Genomic DNA, 17,429 nt, shown 5'->3' with positions numbered 1-17,429 from the left:
AAATGGGATTCTAAGAAACTGCTATTTTACAAACCATGCATGTTGTAAAATATATTTTTTCCTTGCAGTGTTTCAAATGATCAAAAGTGGTGGTAACTTTAGCTAACCTCACTAGCATTTTCAGCATGACTCAAGGTGGTTTTAGACGACCATTGCAGTAAAATAAAATCCTGCTAAGAGAGGAGGTTGTCCATTATATAGGGCTGCATTTAGTGATGCACATGTCAGAGCTTTCCTTTTTCATAGAGCATTTAAAAAGGGCACGTTATCCTGTTGTTTAAAACAACAGTCGTGTAAATAAAGTGGTTCATGTCACCACATCACCAGTTGTCATCTCAAGCAGCTTCACAATCAGAGGTTAAATACTGTACGGGATAGGTATAGAGGTGAAGCCATTTCTGTTTGACTCTACATATTATCCAGGTTATTTAACCCAACCTGGGGGTTGTGGTTATTTATATTATTTATATTCTTCTTTTGGATGTATATATTGTATTTTTTGCTTTTTATTTAATTCTGTTTTCTCATGTATATATTGTATATTTTGATTTTTATTCAGTGTCTTAATTGTGCAGTTGTGTTTTTAAGATTAATTCTGTCGTCTACTGAAACATGACAGTTTCCCTCACAGGATCAATAAAACCCACCCACCTACCTACCCACTTACCCAGCCACCCACAAACTACAAAGGTTTATTTCATCTACCCCAGTTCAGAGGAGCAACTATAAAACTGTATTTTGATTTGTGTAAATTAGGTTAGGACAAGGTGTGTTTGGTTCTTTAACATCACATTCCAGCAAACATACAGCACTTTTCAGTGATCTGTCTTCTACTTTGTCCTTTTACACTGGACCATATGTCTCTGCATTCCACCATCAACCCCCCCCCGCACCCACCTCCGACCCCGCCTCTCTCTGGCCCTAGTGCCAGTTAGTCATCTATGTGGCAGTTTTGGACACTCTCTATTTCGGTCTTGGCCATCCTTGTTGTGCAGAGCAGAGGGAGAGCTTCCCACCTCTGAGGTGATGGATGGTGTACTCAGCAGGTCCAGGGTTTATTTGACCGTCCATCTTGCTATCTGCTTCAGTTTTCTGAGTTTTATTTGCATTTACACCCCTTTTATTTCATATCCTTTCTACTTAATCGATCATCACTTTTTCAAAAATCTTCTCTCTCTCCATTTGTTTTTATAGGTTGAATGTAATCTTCAGCAAATTTGATGAAGTCCAAAGATCTGGGAACATGATCTCATCCTCTGGCTCAGGTGAGTGCTCCCCTCTGTGCATCATTATTTCAACTCGCTGTTCTAGCTTCTGTTTGTCTTTTGACTTAAACGATTGCCCTTGTATCTTATGTGGTATCCAGATCATTCATCAACAAAATATATCCGCACTTTAAAATCAAACATTTGTTCATCTCATCCAGAAATAGTCTTCCAGCCGGCAAAATATGGATAAAAAAATTTCACTGCAGGGTAGTTATCTGGCTGTTGCTCACGTCATTGTTTTTGTTGTTATCCTCCCCACTAACAATGAGCACAGTGGGAAATAGAGAGCAGGGTGAGCATACGCACTGTGGAAATTAGGGCTTTTGTTGTCTCAGCATGAACTGAGAGCAGTTTTGTGAATCTGGAGCAGCTCGGTGGTTGTTTGTCTTGTGGTGCAGGATGAAATTCAAGAACTATCTTTGACAGCAGAATTTTCCTAATGATCAGTGAAGCAGTATTCTTCATTTACATCAAATCATCCCTACCTTTTTTAGCTAGCTATTTCTCTCCTGTATCACCACTCGTCTTTACGTCACACTCCACTTGGCGGTGTATTTTCCATATCGAGTGTGTGCCAGGATGGGTCGCAGGGACAGACAGGACCTAGAGTGAATGAGTTTTCTCCACAGGAGGTTGGCATCCACTGGAGCTTTCAGATGTCCCATCTGTGGAGCCAAAAGACCAAAACAGACCTCCAGAGGCATCCCCCTAAACTGTATACATCTATTAAAATAGACAGAACAGAAAAGAGACACATTTACAATAAAAAGGCAGACGTGTGTTCTACATTTGTCCACTTCTGAGGGCTGTATGTGTTAGTAGAGAGTAGAGTGCAGCCTCTGTGCAGGTGGACTTGCCCTTACTGCTGACGTTGTCCCAGTTCATTTACAGGGAGAACAGCTGAGCCAAGGAGAATATGGTCAGACAGTGCTCAGCATTTCAAAACAGTCTAGAATGTCTCCCTCCTAGCTAAAATAAAGCCAAGGTTCAGAAATACTAGAGTTTTCCTTTAATTAATCACACCATTCTTTCACACAACACTGAGAAACACTTTGTGACATAGGTCAGCTGTTTGTCAGGGCAAAGCTTTGACCTGAACAGCTAAATTAATTAAATTTTTATGTGAGCAGGATTGTTTTTCTGGCTTAGACTGTACTTCAGAAAGAACGTTCATTCTGCTTCCATCTGTTTTTATCTGCAGTTTATTTTAACAACATATTTTGATCTGACCGTGACAGACCTCCTATGGCCACATTAAAGGTGCACTCCACAGATTTTGCATGGTGACACTGTAATGACAGATTTCACAAAGAGCACTACTCAGCCTGTGAACAGTTGTGTAATGTCTTGTGTGTCTCTGAAAGGAGCTTTTTAAAGACGTGAAAATACCCTGATGATGTCATTGGGGTAATTTAATCTTGGGCTTAGAGACAACAAATTTTAACGGAGAGCCTGTGTTTGGGACTGGGGGTGTGGAGCTAAAAGACATTGACATTAACCAGTCAGGAAGAATCTTACAAAAGACCCTGCTGAATTGCAATATGGGAAATGTAGAATCTAGTGTCTTTGGAGCTTTATTCAAGTAGCAACACTAAATAATTGGAGTACCCCTTTAAGGCAATTCTGTAACTGTCTGTGAACATTTTTTGGCCTAATATATGCTCAGTGCAAAAAAAAAAAAAAATCCAATAAATTATCTAGTGAAAAAAATTACTTTTTCTTTCTTTGTCTTTCAGTATATAACACAAGTCTAAGAATCTGCTCCTAAGCTGCTTTATAAGGTGTTGTAATTAAAAATGCAGTCCCTTCCAGTCATTTCTGGTTGCTTTAATTTTGTTTTCATTCCAAAAGCTGAGAGGAATATGAAAACATGACTAATTTTCGCATTTATTAGATCGTCAGGCGTCATATTCATCACATCCAGCTGCTTGGCTTGATGTCCCTCTTTCACGGCCGCACTGAAATTGATTCTGTGACTGCGGATGATGGCTCATTTTAATTTAAATCTGTTTGCCTCAGAGCTGAGAAGAACGTTTGGCGTTAATGTGGACGGGGAATGAGCTGCGCTGTCACACCTACAGGCCTGCAGCTTAGTCTGACAGTTGTGCTAACAGCTCCAAAATAAACTCATAGCACAGAGAAGAGACAAGTACTGAAGGAGAAAAAGGAGGGATCGTGTACAGTAAAAGTCATGAGTTAATGTTGAAAGTCGCACCATATGACCAAATGTATGTGGACATCTGTATTCACACACTGTAAGAAAAACCCCCACAGTGATCTTCTTCTTTTGTAAGCGATTTTGATAGTGAAGGTTTTGACACAATCCTGGTAAGCAGATCTACTTATTAGAGAGATAGAGGCAGAGGGAGCAGCTTTGCTGTGCTGTTGTCGCACAGATAAGGAGGAGGAAGGGGAAGGGAGGGAGAAGATGTAGGGGTAGAGAGTGGAGAGATTGTAGAGGGGCAGATAGAAGAGAGCCAGGGAAGGCAGGATACAGAGCAAAATAAAGCAGCCATTTCTGTAGCACGCACTAAGAGGTAAGCAGTGGGTAAGAGATACAGGGCAGAGGGAGAGAGAGAGAGAGGGAGAGGGAGAGGGAGAGCCGAGCTATCAGCTGCGTAGCATCATTCCTCTCTTGCTTCAGTGCTGAGGGCAGCTTTGCACCATGACAGCTGGAGAAGGTAAGACTGGAAATAGAACAAGCTTTCTCTTAAGGTCAGATCACACACATGTATCATACAGATTTAAACAGCATATAGATTATCCAGCTCCCTGCACATGGACTGGTGACAGAGCGTCTGTTCGATGAAGAGAAAATAACAGTTTTAACTCTCTTATGTAATTTTTTTTTCCCCCTGCACCGTTTCTTTTTCCTGCTGCGAACCATATCTTGACTTTGACCCTCTCGTTGATACCTTAAGCCATAGAAGCGTTGCCGCCAAGCATTGCCTTCACTGAATGGTGATTGTTTTTGCTGTGTTGCTGCAGCAGTCTTTCCACAGTAGTGAAATGTTAACACTTCATGCCTCTTGTTTATCTCTGCTGTGTCTCGCCTTCGATCTCCTCTCAGCACCTTGAACGACAGCTTGCCTAAAGCATCCAGATGCTTGTTTCATCTCGGTCCAGCGCTGACCAAGATGATGAGAGTTGAGAGAGTTACTGTCAACATGCTAACTGTTACATATGACTGTCTATAATTTGCATTATTTGTTATGCAGTCCTTTTAATCCCCTCATTATTCATGTAATCGGGTTAATTTAGGATTACTTGACCTTCTGTTTCATGGGAATACTCCTGAATTGTCATAGAAATATAAAAAAAGAATTACATATAATAATGTCAAATCTGTTTTTAATTGCTTTTTTTACTGTCTATGTGTGATTCTGTCTGAACTTTGCCCTCTTACTGGTCAATTTGTTGTTATCAGCTGCTGTTTTAAGATAATTCTTCATTATAAGCCTTTTAGTATAATGCAGTACAGCTACAAACTTAAAAATGCACACATCTTATCTTAGTAACAAGTACTTCATTAAGTTGATTGGCTAATACAGCACACTGAATAGAGTATTATTAGATTACTTATTCATGCCGGTGTCAGAAGTGTAGAAGGGAATAAAACAGTTAAATAATTAAATAGTAATCAGGGAGAAATGTATTCAACATTTTTCTTTTCAAATCTTTATTAACTGTAGAGAGGGCGTTTTTCTGAATTTGTTACACTATCTGAAACAGACACATGAATTTACCTCTCAGTATGAGCTGCATCAGTGCTGATTACAGTACATGGTCAGCATATTGGGGGCAGTACTGACGCTTAAAAGGGTTATAGTTCCACTTAAGGCAAGGCATCTGATGATGATGATGATTATTATTATTATTATAGTCAATCTACTGAATTGTCTTGATTAATCGGTGAATAGTTCGGTCTGTAAAATATCACATCAGATATTGAAAAAGAGCCCATGGTGACATTTTCAAACTTCCATCAGCTTGGCCACTAAAATTATACATAGCATCACTCTGAAAAGTATGTCTTATTTAGTTGTACACAGAGCTCTAATTGCTGTAACTGGCTTCGTTTTTTAAGTTGAACTACTTTTTTTTAGCTGTCACAGTCTGGTTCTGTATGGGCCCATTTATAGCAAATGGGTGGATTGTTGTAACTCTGGTACACCCAGCCAACATGTTCTCAGTTTCTTCAACACAATCACAGAACGCCTTTGTGATTGGCTGAATCCCCGAGGCTTTGTATGTGTTTGTGTGTGTCTGTGTGTGCTTGAGCTGCCTTCACCGTCCTCAATTCTAGTGCTTTGCTGTTACATAAACAGTGTGGACACTGCAAGTCTGTCTCAACCCCCCCCACCAGAGATGAGTTGTGATGAGCAGCAAACTGAGAGCAGAGCAGATTTGCACTGGTCACCTTCAGCCCTGAAGTGTGCCCCAGTAATTGTAATTGCACACCTCTCCAGTCGCTCGAATCTTTTCATGTATAGACATTTTGATTCATCTATAAAAGGAGGAATGACATGCTTCCTGGTTCCTGGGATTTTAATACTGTCAATGCCCATTTCATGTGTCAGCGAGTCTTGCTAGTATCACCGATTTGGGAGTGCCACTGTGTCTGCATGGGTGCTTGAGCACTGTGTGCAAGTGTGTGTCTGCTTGTGTGCAGTATGTAGGAATAATTAACACCGGTGGGGGAGCAGGAGAAAGGAGGGATGAATACAGAAGAGGGAATGCTTCTTCTAAGGAAGTCCTTTGATCATCTAACACACACACACACACACAGTGAATGCACAGCTTTGCAAAGAGCTTAACGTGTTTATTTTTTCTGCGTGTATGGATTGTGTGTGGGTGTTTGTGCGTATGCCTGTGTATCTACTGCCATTGGCTGCTTGAAAATGTGGAGGAGGCTCTGGCTTGAAGAAGCTAAAGAAAGACCTTTTCTATATTTGGGAATTTTTTGCATCGTATGTAATGCATTCAGATTTTATTTTTAAGTCAGAGTATTTTGAAAATAGAAAGCTCAAATAGATATTTTGCACTGTTTTTGCACCTCATTATTTCTTGTATTATGTTTATACATCATTTAAAAATTTGGGTTAAAGTATGGTATGTGTGAAATGTGAATGAATGAAAGCAATGGTAACAATTTTAAAGAGGCTGGCTGTAGTGATGAACCTACAGGGAATTACTCCCCGAATCTGCTGCCCACCTCGTCTTTACAAAGCTTTATACCAAGTTTCAGCTCATTGTTTAGCTGTCTGCACCTTTACTATTTTGGTTCACTGTCACTGCTCTCATAACGTCATTTTTGGCTGCAGCTATTTTTATTTATTTATTTATTTATTTTAAAGAGAATGAAAGCAATGGTAACAACAAGTTATAAAAACCCACACTACCTCCTCAGCACCAAACAGCAGACAGACAAAGATGAGCTGGTGAACATACTGCTCGACATCCCATAAAATGATAGAGATGATGATGAAAGTATACTTTGAATTAATATTAAAGGACAAGAGACGAGGCTTGTCACACTGTATTTTTATTATTGTCAGCAGATGTAATGAAAACATCAAAACCATCTATGTTTTAAGTCCATTTTTCAATACCTTCTGACCTCCTCATCCCAAGCCCACAAGTTCCTCCTGAAGACTTAAACCTTTGAAAAGTACCTCTCAAATACATAATTTTATTTTAATTTTTTTAAAGGCCCAGTATATTCCATAAACAGATGGGCACTGTAGTTTTTAGCAAATGTTATTCAAATGGGAGGACATAGTTCATTTGCTGGGAAATATTTTTCCATCTGTTGGTTAATGTACATTAATTGATAGAGATCACTGGCTAGTGAGTATTTCTGGAAGGATGGCGTGTGCGGGATTGAGTCTAAATAATCTGCGGTAAATGTGCTCATGGTGATAAAGGAATATGTCCAACACTGTGGCTCACTGATGCGATGATGGTTTAAAATAGTTTTCAGGCAACAGTGGAATTCTATGGCGCAGACGAGTAGGATATACCTGGCTTTGAATACACACACACACTCAGTTCTTGTTAGTAAGATACAGTCATTGTTAGCTTGGAATTAGCTCTTACTATGGGATTTGGTAACAAAATAATAAAAATGTAGCCTTTATCTGGCCTTATCCTTTAATACCATCAGTGTGTTAGGTGGAGGCAGGCCAACAGAGAAAGATGTGAATGTATTCATCATCAATCACCTCAGTGGTTTAACTTCTTAAGTGTAATATATCACTGAAATTCTCTTGAACATCAAGAAATGCAGATACCCCCTCTTTTGGGGGGACTTGTGGTGGAGGTAACATGCAACACAGACAGAGAGAGATGGAAAGAGACAAGATGAGAGTATAAATTCTGGCCAACCCTCTGAATGATGTGATTGTCTCCCATATGCACTCTGCCAAGTGAAATGGGCAAGAGGCCCTCTGTCCATGTGCCTCTGGGGGTTAAAGGGAGTCTTTGATGGACATAATAAGAGACCGCTGTAGCAGTGGCCCCTCTGCCAGGACACAGGGAAGGGTTATCTCTGCCAACTACACTGAATATCTGTACAAGTTGGTATGAAAAACAGCCTCAGTGTTTACCCTCTCTTACGAGCTTTGTGATTGTGTGAATTTTCCACATTCAATCGAAAATCAGTGAAGCCCAGTGACACTGCACTGAAGAGGGTGATGATTTAATGACGAACTTTGTGTATAGAGGACTAGATTGGCACCGATTTTCATTAAATGGTTCTCACAAGCCAATCAACAGCACTTGTGGCAGCATGGTGAAAAAGTAAAAACCACAAGTACAACTCTGCCTTGTTTTGCCGTGAACACATTGCATGTTATTGAAGTAGATGCAGCTGTTTCAGTGGCTTTGCCGACAAACAGCCACTGAGCAACAACAAGTTAAGAACAAATATAAATATATATCCTGATATCTTTGGTATGAGTAGGTTGATAAATACAAGCGTGTCATCTGCATATAAAAGAAAATGTTGCATGATTTTACAAACCTGTCTTTTGAATTTTTTTTATAGGAATTCCTGAACTCTCAATGGCTGATACCGTCTGCTCTATGTTTCTCCAGCAACATTTATAAAACATAACACCAACATACCAAAAAATAAAATAAAATAGATGTCAGTTATATTTTAGCTTTAGAGGATCTACTTTAGTGTTAGCGGTCACAGGTCATGAAGATGGCTGACTCAAGGCTCGGTACACCTAGGTTTTATGACACTGTACCAAAAAGCAAATATTCTAACAGATTAAGGAATTTGCCTAAATCCCACAGATAAAAAGCAGTAGCAGATCCAGCCTGGTTTCATTCATGTAAATTCACATGTGGTTTAGGAATCAGCACAGTCAAGAAGAAAATTAGCAGTTAGCCTGGTAGTGTTACTGTGAAGTAAGTTACTTCTCTGCTTCTGTTCTGTATTTCTTCAGTTGATTGTAAAGTCTGAGTGGGACAGCCAACTCATTGTCCAGGCTACAATAATGTGTTTCTCTCTGCTGTGCTGTGATGACATCGCTCCCACATGGATGGTGTTTTTTCTTCTCTTTTATGTTTGAAACATTCTTCCATTTTTTCATATGCAGGCTGACACTGTGTGATAAGACTTGGTGGAAAGCACTAGTTCCATCTGTGGTTAAAAACAGACTGAATGGTTGAAGTTTTTATCTGGTACTGAAACATTAAGTCAATTGACAAGGAGATTCACAGTTTTGATAATCAGTTAATCTTGTAAGACATGTATCAAGTGATAATGCCAAACATTGCTGGGTTTCAGCTTCTGTTTCACCTGTTTTTAGTCACTATTAATTTAATCTCTTTGGCTTTTAGATTGTTTTTCTGCCAAATTAGCAATTAGAAGCCATTAACTGACATTGGATGGTCAGAGGGTGGGGGGCCTTGACATTTTATAGGCTAAAGGACAAATGGTTTGATTTTTAAAAAGTGTGCAGTAATGATGAAAGAAAAATCACCTGTCATTACTGTGATATAATCCATGTTGCTGCTAAAACTAGCGCACCATATTCAGAATTGGCAGTTCTCTGTATGAATGTATTCATATTGTTTCACTGTGATGGATAACATCCAGTTTTTAGTTTTAGATGGCCAGATAAATAAGGTTGTCGAAGGATACTTTTGACGTAGTGTTGATCAACAGCAAAGGTGCTGAAGTATTACATATCACACGGGTACAGATGCTTTGCTGTGACATTCAGCACTTCCCTATAAAATATGTTCTTGCTTGTCTCTCTCTCTTTTTTTTTTTTTTTTTTTAGCCGCAAAAAAAAAATTAGCAGATAGTTTGCATTTTTGAATTTGTTCAGGATTACAGGCTAAAGAGGAGTGTTGGGCTTTTAAAACAGTTAAAGCAGTATTCATCCTGTGGCTATGATTTTCATGTGGAATGAGAGTAAACAAACTGACTGACTGACTGAGATCAGACAAGCGTCATAACATAAAGCCAAAGACCAGAGGATAAAGGTTTTATAAGTGCATCTGCATTGAAGTGTGAATAGCAAATAACACACCAAAAATACAAACACCATTAGCAGCAGCCACAATATACTGTCAGAACTGGCACTGAAACAAGCAGCTCCCCTACGTGGTTGTCAAGGCAATGTTTCAAGAGAGCAAGAGCTCAGTTCCCCGGTTAGAGGCAAGATTTATTAGGGAGCAAAACTCCAGTGGTTTATTTGACTGAGAGACAACGCAAAGCAAACTATTCAGAGGCTGGTAAATATGTGGTTTGATTAATCCATAACTTGAAGGCAGAAGGTTAATTTTCTGCCCCACTGGCAGCCTCTCTACTTTGTCAGCAAAACAAGACATCTCTGTTATGACATAACGCTGATCACCAGTCATCTGTCTCTTATATAACGCCACAGGGTGCTAGGCTAAACCATCGCCTGTGTGAGCCTGATGGAAACCCCGTTAGTTTCCCCTTAGCTCCAGGAAGAACCAAAAGGTCGAGTGGAACTGGGAGAGAGTGACAGAAAAGAGACTTCAGAGATAGATAGATAGATAGATAGATAGATAGATAGATAGATAGATAGATCAGGGGGAAAGAAAAAGCTAAAGGGAGAGAAAAGGTTAAAAGGAGAAGGCAATAAAAGCTGGACTGCATGAGAGAAACCCCCTTCCTCTGTCTCACCCCATCCTGTCAGATTTGACTCCCCGATTCTAAGAACTTAACTTTCCAGAACTTTCTCTTAATCCCTCATGCCTTTGGGCTTTTATTCTTTTTCTAAAGAGTACAGCGAGGGGAGAGAAAATCCTCTCTATTATATAAATCTGTGGTTCAGAGACAGATTACTGGTGACTCTGCTAATGCCAATGCAATTTCAGCAACTTTGAGTACTTCAATGTGTTTTATTGTGTTTCAGTTCACAATGTATCCTGACACCTAGTGGACATAAAATGTAGCACGTCCTTGACTCCTGAATTTGACATATGACTGTGTATGTAATGAGTCAGTGTTTGAGATTATGTTGTTTACAATGATCTGCCGACAAATCTTAATTAGTGGTTGGAAGGTCAATGTCATAGAAGTTTTATTTATTATATTTATTATTATTGTTGTTATCAATCTTTCTCCCAGAAACAAAGTTTTACATTAAGCCAGTTTTCGTTTCATTTTGCACATGGTTGCCTGAATCCTCCTTTGTCTTACTTGACACAGTTGTCGATAACATGACATGGCAAGGAGGTAGTAGTCAATAGGCCAGAAGGGCTCTCATGACGGACAGGTAAATGATTCAAGATACCAGACTTGCAGGCAGCTGCCATAAATATGCACTTGAAGGAATTATTCATCTTTAGACACACAATCACAGAGTTATATATCATCAGTTTGCAACATACAATGCATTCAAGGCATTGTGTCTTTGGTATTCCTGCCTTTTTATCAATCTACCCCCCTACACCTTTTATGCATTCCTGCATTGCATTATGGGCTATCAAGGCCACTGTATGTGGTAAAGAAGTCATTACTTGTACCATGTTAGATTTTTCCCTCTGATCAACACCAGAGTCTAAAAGCAAGCCTGCAGAGTCTGCTCAGTATGGAGGAGGCAAATCATTGTGATATTGGAGTGAATCCTTTAAAAATGTCCAGGATGCAAGATAAAACACATTGCTGTTGTTTAGCCAGCATGCCGCTTTATTTTTTACCAGTTACCATTATGTTTTTGAGTTGTCCGTCCATAGGTCTGTCAGTCTCATTCTTGTGAATGTAATGTCTCAGTCAACACCTTGAGGTAATCTCTTCAAATTTGGTACAAATATTCACTTGGACTCAGGTGATGATTTTGGTCAAGTAGTCAGTCACTGTGATCAGGTTTTGAAGTGAGCCTGTTCCAGGTCTTTCTTATAAAAGAAATGTATTTCCAGTGACCTCCTGCTGAAATAAAATTATCACTGCTCAATAGAGAGCGTACTGACCTACTCCATCCTGGCATGGTGTGGAAACTGTTCAGAGGCAGACAGGGCAGCTCTCCAGAGGTTGGTCGACACAGCACAAAAAATCACTGGAAGCCATCCGAACGTCAACAGCAACTTTGCTGGTTCTGTGCTTCTCCTGCATCTCAGTCCCTGAATAGTTCCTGTGTATCTGATTGTATTGGACACCCCGGCATTTGGAATTGGGTGTGGTCAGCGTAAGGTCCCCTGCCATCACCACTGCCTCTCTGAAAGGTTTGATCGTGATAACTGCTCTACAGAGAGTCTAAATGAAGTCAGCAGCTTACTGTGTCCAGTCTATAGCTTATATGAGATGAGAGTGTGAATATTTTCTGTATATCATAAAAGACCTGTCATAGATGCATAGATACATCTCATAAAGGAAATAGATCAGACACACTAAGCTGCTGACTTCACCCATACCCTCTCCGTAGACGAGTTATCAGTGATCAGACCTTTACAGAAAGGAAGTGGTGATGTCAGGAGGCCTGTTGAATCACTGCTACTGTCACCACTCCCTGTACCATCAGACAACACTAATGACCTGCCTCAGGCTGCAGCAGACAGTCCTCTGTATGTGTGTCCTCATGTGTTTGCCTGTACCTGTGTTGAATTGTTAAAAAGCACGCAGCTCTAATTGCTCCCCTGACGCATAGATAAATCACCCCAACATTTGTGTCAGCATTGGTAAGAACAGCCACTCTGACAGCTGTGATCAATACTTAGTGTCGCAGGGTGCTGTGTTTTCTGTTAAGGGTGCTCAAGCTATTAGCCTTTACATAGAAGTGGGGATCAGGCAGGGTGAGCTCATATATCTTTTTTGGAATGTTTACTTTTTATAGTTTGCCTTAAACAAAATGGAGGACGTTTGGCAAAGCCTGCCTTTAGGTCTGATAACAGGTGGTCATGTTGAAGTCTATTCCAATAGAGCTACAGTGTGATTGAAAGTTAAACAAAATTCCCTGTGTTCCTTGTATCATACTGTTTTTAGGAGGAGAAAAAATGTCAGCTGCAGCTGACAAGTGTTTATAGGCTCGTAAGGCCAGCTGGCTTGTGCGTTTAATTGTGTGCTGCACAGAACTGCTGGAAGTAGTTAAGCAGTTTAAGGTGTGAAGGGGTTGCTCAAGCCAAGCAGTCTCATTGGTGAAAGTGGCATGGCATGGCTGTGGGGTTGTGGCGCCAAACACTTTTGGTACCCAGCCAGTTGCATTCTTGGTTTTTATGATGTACTCTGCACTGTTTAGCAAAAACTTTCTCACCAAGACTGCACCACTATACTGGATTATCATAGTGCCCATATGAATTTGACACATTTTAAACAATATCCTGACTGATAACAGATTTTTGTAGTCAGACCAATATGTAGATTTAATATATACAGTAAACAAGCAGTTTTGATAAGGTTCCCTTGAAAATGAATGGGCTTTTTTCAGATTAGACATAGAATAAGATATAGATAGATATATCTTATAGAATAAAATGAATTCCATTTAGCTTCTTCAGTTTCATGTTTCTGGTGTTGTGCATTCAGCCACAGGTGATTGTTGTCATTATGAAACTTTTGCGTACCAATTGAACTACAGTATAAACCACACCCAACTGGCTCTATCCAGCCTTGTGCCTATTGTGTTTTAGAGAGCCACTCACCGTTATTAGTGCACAGAGTTTGGTAGCATTATTTTATTCCCAGCACAGCTTCAGGTTTAATCACCGTAGGAATTGGCAACACCTGTATGGATGTGCAGGGGATGGAGAATCTGTGGTGTAACACAGTTTTCATATTTTCTCTAAGCTTTGATTTGAATTTTAAGAGCATACGTTTAGGGGTTGGTAGCTATAGATTTCCACCTAAACCAAGGATTTTTGCACTTACATGGCAGAATATTTCATGCCATATGCTGTATAATGCTAAAGCCTATTGTTCATGATCTCTGTCTTTGTGTTTTGATTTAATTCTGAGCTACAGTGCTAATATTGCTTTAATGCAGAGCAATAATATCCTCTTATTTTGTTTCTGCTGCTGCTATTGTTGGTGTTGTAAGAGTGTGTCTATTCCAATGACTGTATGTATCGGAAAGCACTAAAAAGCTGATCTCACAACAATAGACCCCTCCCTCTTTTCACCACAAGACCGTCTACACACCAAAAACATCACGATGGTACTGTGACACACACACACACACACACGCTCGTACATCAGCACACACACACTGATAACTGAACTCAGAGAGAGGAGGGTTTAAGGGGCGGTTAGTCTGGCACTTTGTCAGAGCCCAGCGTGCAACACAGGCACATGTAGAACAACACACACACACACACACACACACATACCTAAACACACATACAGACACACACACACACACACCCTTTGGACAGAGATGCCTGATGAAAAAGGGAGACCGTATTAGAGGGTGCAGCAGAGACATGCTGAGGAAGCTGGTGTGCAAGAAAATCTGCGCTCGTAAGAACGATGCCTTTTATCTCCTATTTCTCTTCTCCTTTCTCTCATGACTCGGCATTGCTCCCTATCTTTCTTGGTATTTGTGCTTCTCATCTTTCTCTGCCTGTGCCGTCTCGAGGCTTTCCTCCTTTCCACCTTATCCTCTCTCTCTCAACCTGTTGCCGTTTTTCCCTGTCCTTCATCTTTTTTGTATTTCTATGTCTGCCTGTCATAGATGCAGTGTCATGGTGATCATCTTGGCAGCAGGGACATTTAGAGAGCTGGTTTTTGTGTGTGAGCCTGATCATTTTTTCAGTTTTTTTTCCCACTTATATCACTTAGTTGTAAGCCTGTTTATAAGAACATATTCTTTCAGATAAACAGATGGATAGATTGTTTTTAAAATCAATACTATTAAAGGAGATAGACAGTGATTTAAGCTGCAAACATTCCTGTTGTCGTCGTGTCTCAGCTGGCAGCAACCACCCAGCACGGTCATATCAGCCCAGGGCTAATCCCTCGTGTGAATAGTCACGTTGGGCAGGTGACAGGGGGCCATGTATCCATGCATGGCTGTCAAACCAGATTAAAGTCAGATGGATGGATAGATAAAGGGTGAATGGATACATACACACAACCTGACAGACAGACAGACTGTGTTGCACTCTCCCCCGTGGTGGGCAGAGGTCCTACAATACAGAGATGACTCAGGTCTTACTGTAGACAGAGTAGTTAAAGAAGAATGATGATGCATTTCACCATGGGACATAATGCTAGTCAGGAACAACACTGTGTGACCCCTCAGGGAAGCGATGTATCTCTGAATAATGAGCGATTAATGATTTATTGTTCTTTATATGAAATATCTCATGCAGTTATCATGTGAATAACATTTGTACTCACCATTACCCTATTACCCTCTAAATTTCTTTTTCTCTGCTTCTGTTTCAGATAAGAACTTTGAGGATGAGGACTCAGTGGATGGAGGCCGGTCCTCCTCCTCATCGTCCTCAAAAGCACCCTCCAGTGGCAGGAGGACTGTAATGAGCTCTGTTAGAAGACCCAGCTCAGCCACCACAGCTAAGGCCACAGGTGAGGGATGGTTATGGTCTGTTAAGAAACAACGAAGTGTAATATACACTGACCAAGCACTTTATTAGGAACACCATACTAGTAATAGAACCTTCCTTTGCTCATAAAACAGCCCGTGGCATGGATTCCACAAAATGTTGGAAATATTCCTTTGAAATTCTGGCCCATGTAGACATGATTGCATCACATCATTTCTGCTGATGTGGTGCATTATCATGCTGGAAGTAGCCATTAAAGGGTAAATTGTGGCCACAAAGGGATGCACATGGTCAACAACTATACTCAGATAGGTTGTGGCATTCAAACCATGATTGATTGGTATTAAGGGACCCAAAGTGTGCGAAGGAAACATTTCCCACACCCTTATATCACCACGCCCCTACACCTCAGCAGAAATCAAGACTCACCATACCAGACTAGGTCTTTGCAGCACAGTTGTAAAGCGCCTTCAACGGTCCAGTTTTTATGATCCTGTGTCTAGCCTCAGAGTTCTCTTCTTGGCTAACAGGACTGGACCCCGACGTGGTCCTCTGCTGTTGTAGTCCATCCACCTCCAGTTTCCACCACAGTTTTAAAGAGTGGTTATCTGAGTTACTGTAACCTTTCTGTCAGCTCCAACCTGTCTGGGGTGTTCACCTTTGACCGTTCTCATCAACAAGGTGTTTCTGTCCACAGAACTGTTGCTCACCGGATGTTTTTTCTTTTCCACACCTATGTGACTAAACTCTGCAACTGAAAATGTTGCGTGTGAAAACCTAAGGACATCAGCAGTTTCAAAAATACTCAAACCAGCCCATCTGGCAACAACAATCACGCCACAGTCACTGAGATCACATTCTTTCCACATTCCGATGTTTAATGTGAGCATTAACCCAGAGTGCATCTGCATGATTTTATGCATTGCACCGATGCCTCATGTTTAGCTGATTTGATAACAGCACAAATAAGCAGGTGTTCAGGTGTCTTTAATGAAGTGCTCTGTGAGTGTGTACTGTACTTGACTGCTTTCAACATCAGTTATAGTAAATTTGCCAGTACTACAAGTATCACTTTCACTATAGATAAAGAGCTATGCCTTTCATGCTGCTGAGGTCATTCGTTAAAATGTTGAAGCACCGCTGAATCTCATTTGCAGTACCTTTCACATTCTCTCTAAAGGTAAAGAAGCAGGAGCTGGTGCTGTTGATGAAGAGGATTTCATCAAAGCCTTTGAAGATGTGCCCGCAGCCCAGGTATATTGAGCCCAATGTTGTCAATGTCAAAATACACTCTTGAAAAATCTCTCTTTGTTTTCTATGGAAATATGTTTCAGCTTAGTCTTATGGTGCTTTGTTGCTTAGTCATGTTATTTGCATGGCTCTAGGAATGGTAACTTCCATTGGTCGGTTGGATGGTACACCACTTAAGTCCAGACTGAGATATCTCAACAACTATGGATGGATGCATTGCCATAAAATGTTCTTTCATTCATGGTGCCCAGAGGATAAATCCTACTGGTTTTCATGATCCCCTGACTTTTCATCTAGTGTCATCATGAGGTTGACATGTATGGTTTTTATGGAAATATTTCAACAATTATTGGACAGATTGCCACAAAATTTAGTACAGATATTCAATGTGCCACTGTTCCCCACTGGGGTGAATCCCACTGACTGCTGCAATTCCACAAATTTTCATGTAGTGTCATCAGCCCGTTAAAATTTTAATCTTTGGCTTATGACTATATACCAGGAAAACTAAAGACAGTCCTAGTAGCCTGAGCCTCAGCTGTTCTCTCTCTGTGTTATGATATGAGGGTTAGCAACTGACTCTAAACTAAGATGGTGAACATGGCAAACACAATAATTATGACCATCAGCATGTTAGCATTGTCAATTTTTTTTCTTCTTGCATGTCAACATTAGCATTTAGCTCAAAGTACTGCTGTGCACAGAGTGAGAATCTTAAACATTACAGATGTTGATTGATCATTCTATGTCTTTCTTAATGTTTTTCTTTGTCTAGATCTACTCCAACAGGGAGCTAGAGGACCAGCTGACCAAGATCAGGGAAGTGCTGTCTGATGACAAACATGACTGGGAGCACCGAGTGGTGGCGGTAAGACTCCAGAAACCAAATTATGCTCTTTCACCCATATATATATGCAA

The 17,429-nt window shown here is 40.4% G+C and overlaps 1 protein-coding gene across 1 annotated transcript in view; it reads left to right on the top strand.

Annotated features, from left to right (window-relative positions):
- Window positions 1-17,429, top strand: part of clasp1a (cytoplasmic linker associated protein 1a) — an 80,566-nt gene that overhangs the window by 30,966 nt on the left and 32,171 nt on the right. The window contains 4 exon segments of the mRNA XM_051072566.1: window positions 1,195-1,265; window positions 15,142-15,282; window positions 16,441-16,514; window positions 17,287-17,379. Coding sequence (XP_050928523.1) covers window positions 1,195-1,265; window positions 15,142-15,282; window positions 16,441-16,514; window positions 17,287-17,379 — 379 coding nt within the window.

The sequence above is a fragment of the Lates calcarifer genome, linkage group LG1 (genome assembly GCF_001640805.2).
Source record: "Lates calcarifer isolate ASB-BC8 linkage group LG1, TLL_Latcal_v3, whole genome shotgun sequence".
Lineage (NCBI taxonomy): Eukaryota > Metazoa > Chordata > Actinopteri > Centropomidae > Lates > Lates calcarifer.
This window is presented reverse-complemented; position numbering and strand designations above follow the sequence as displayed.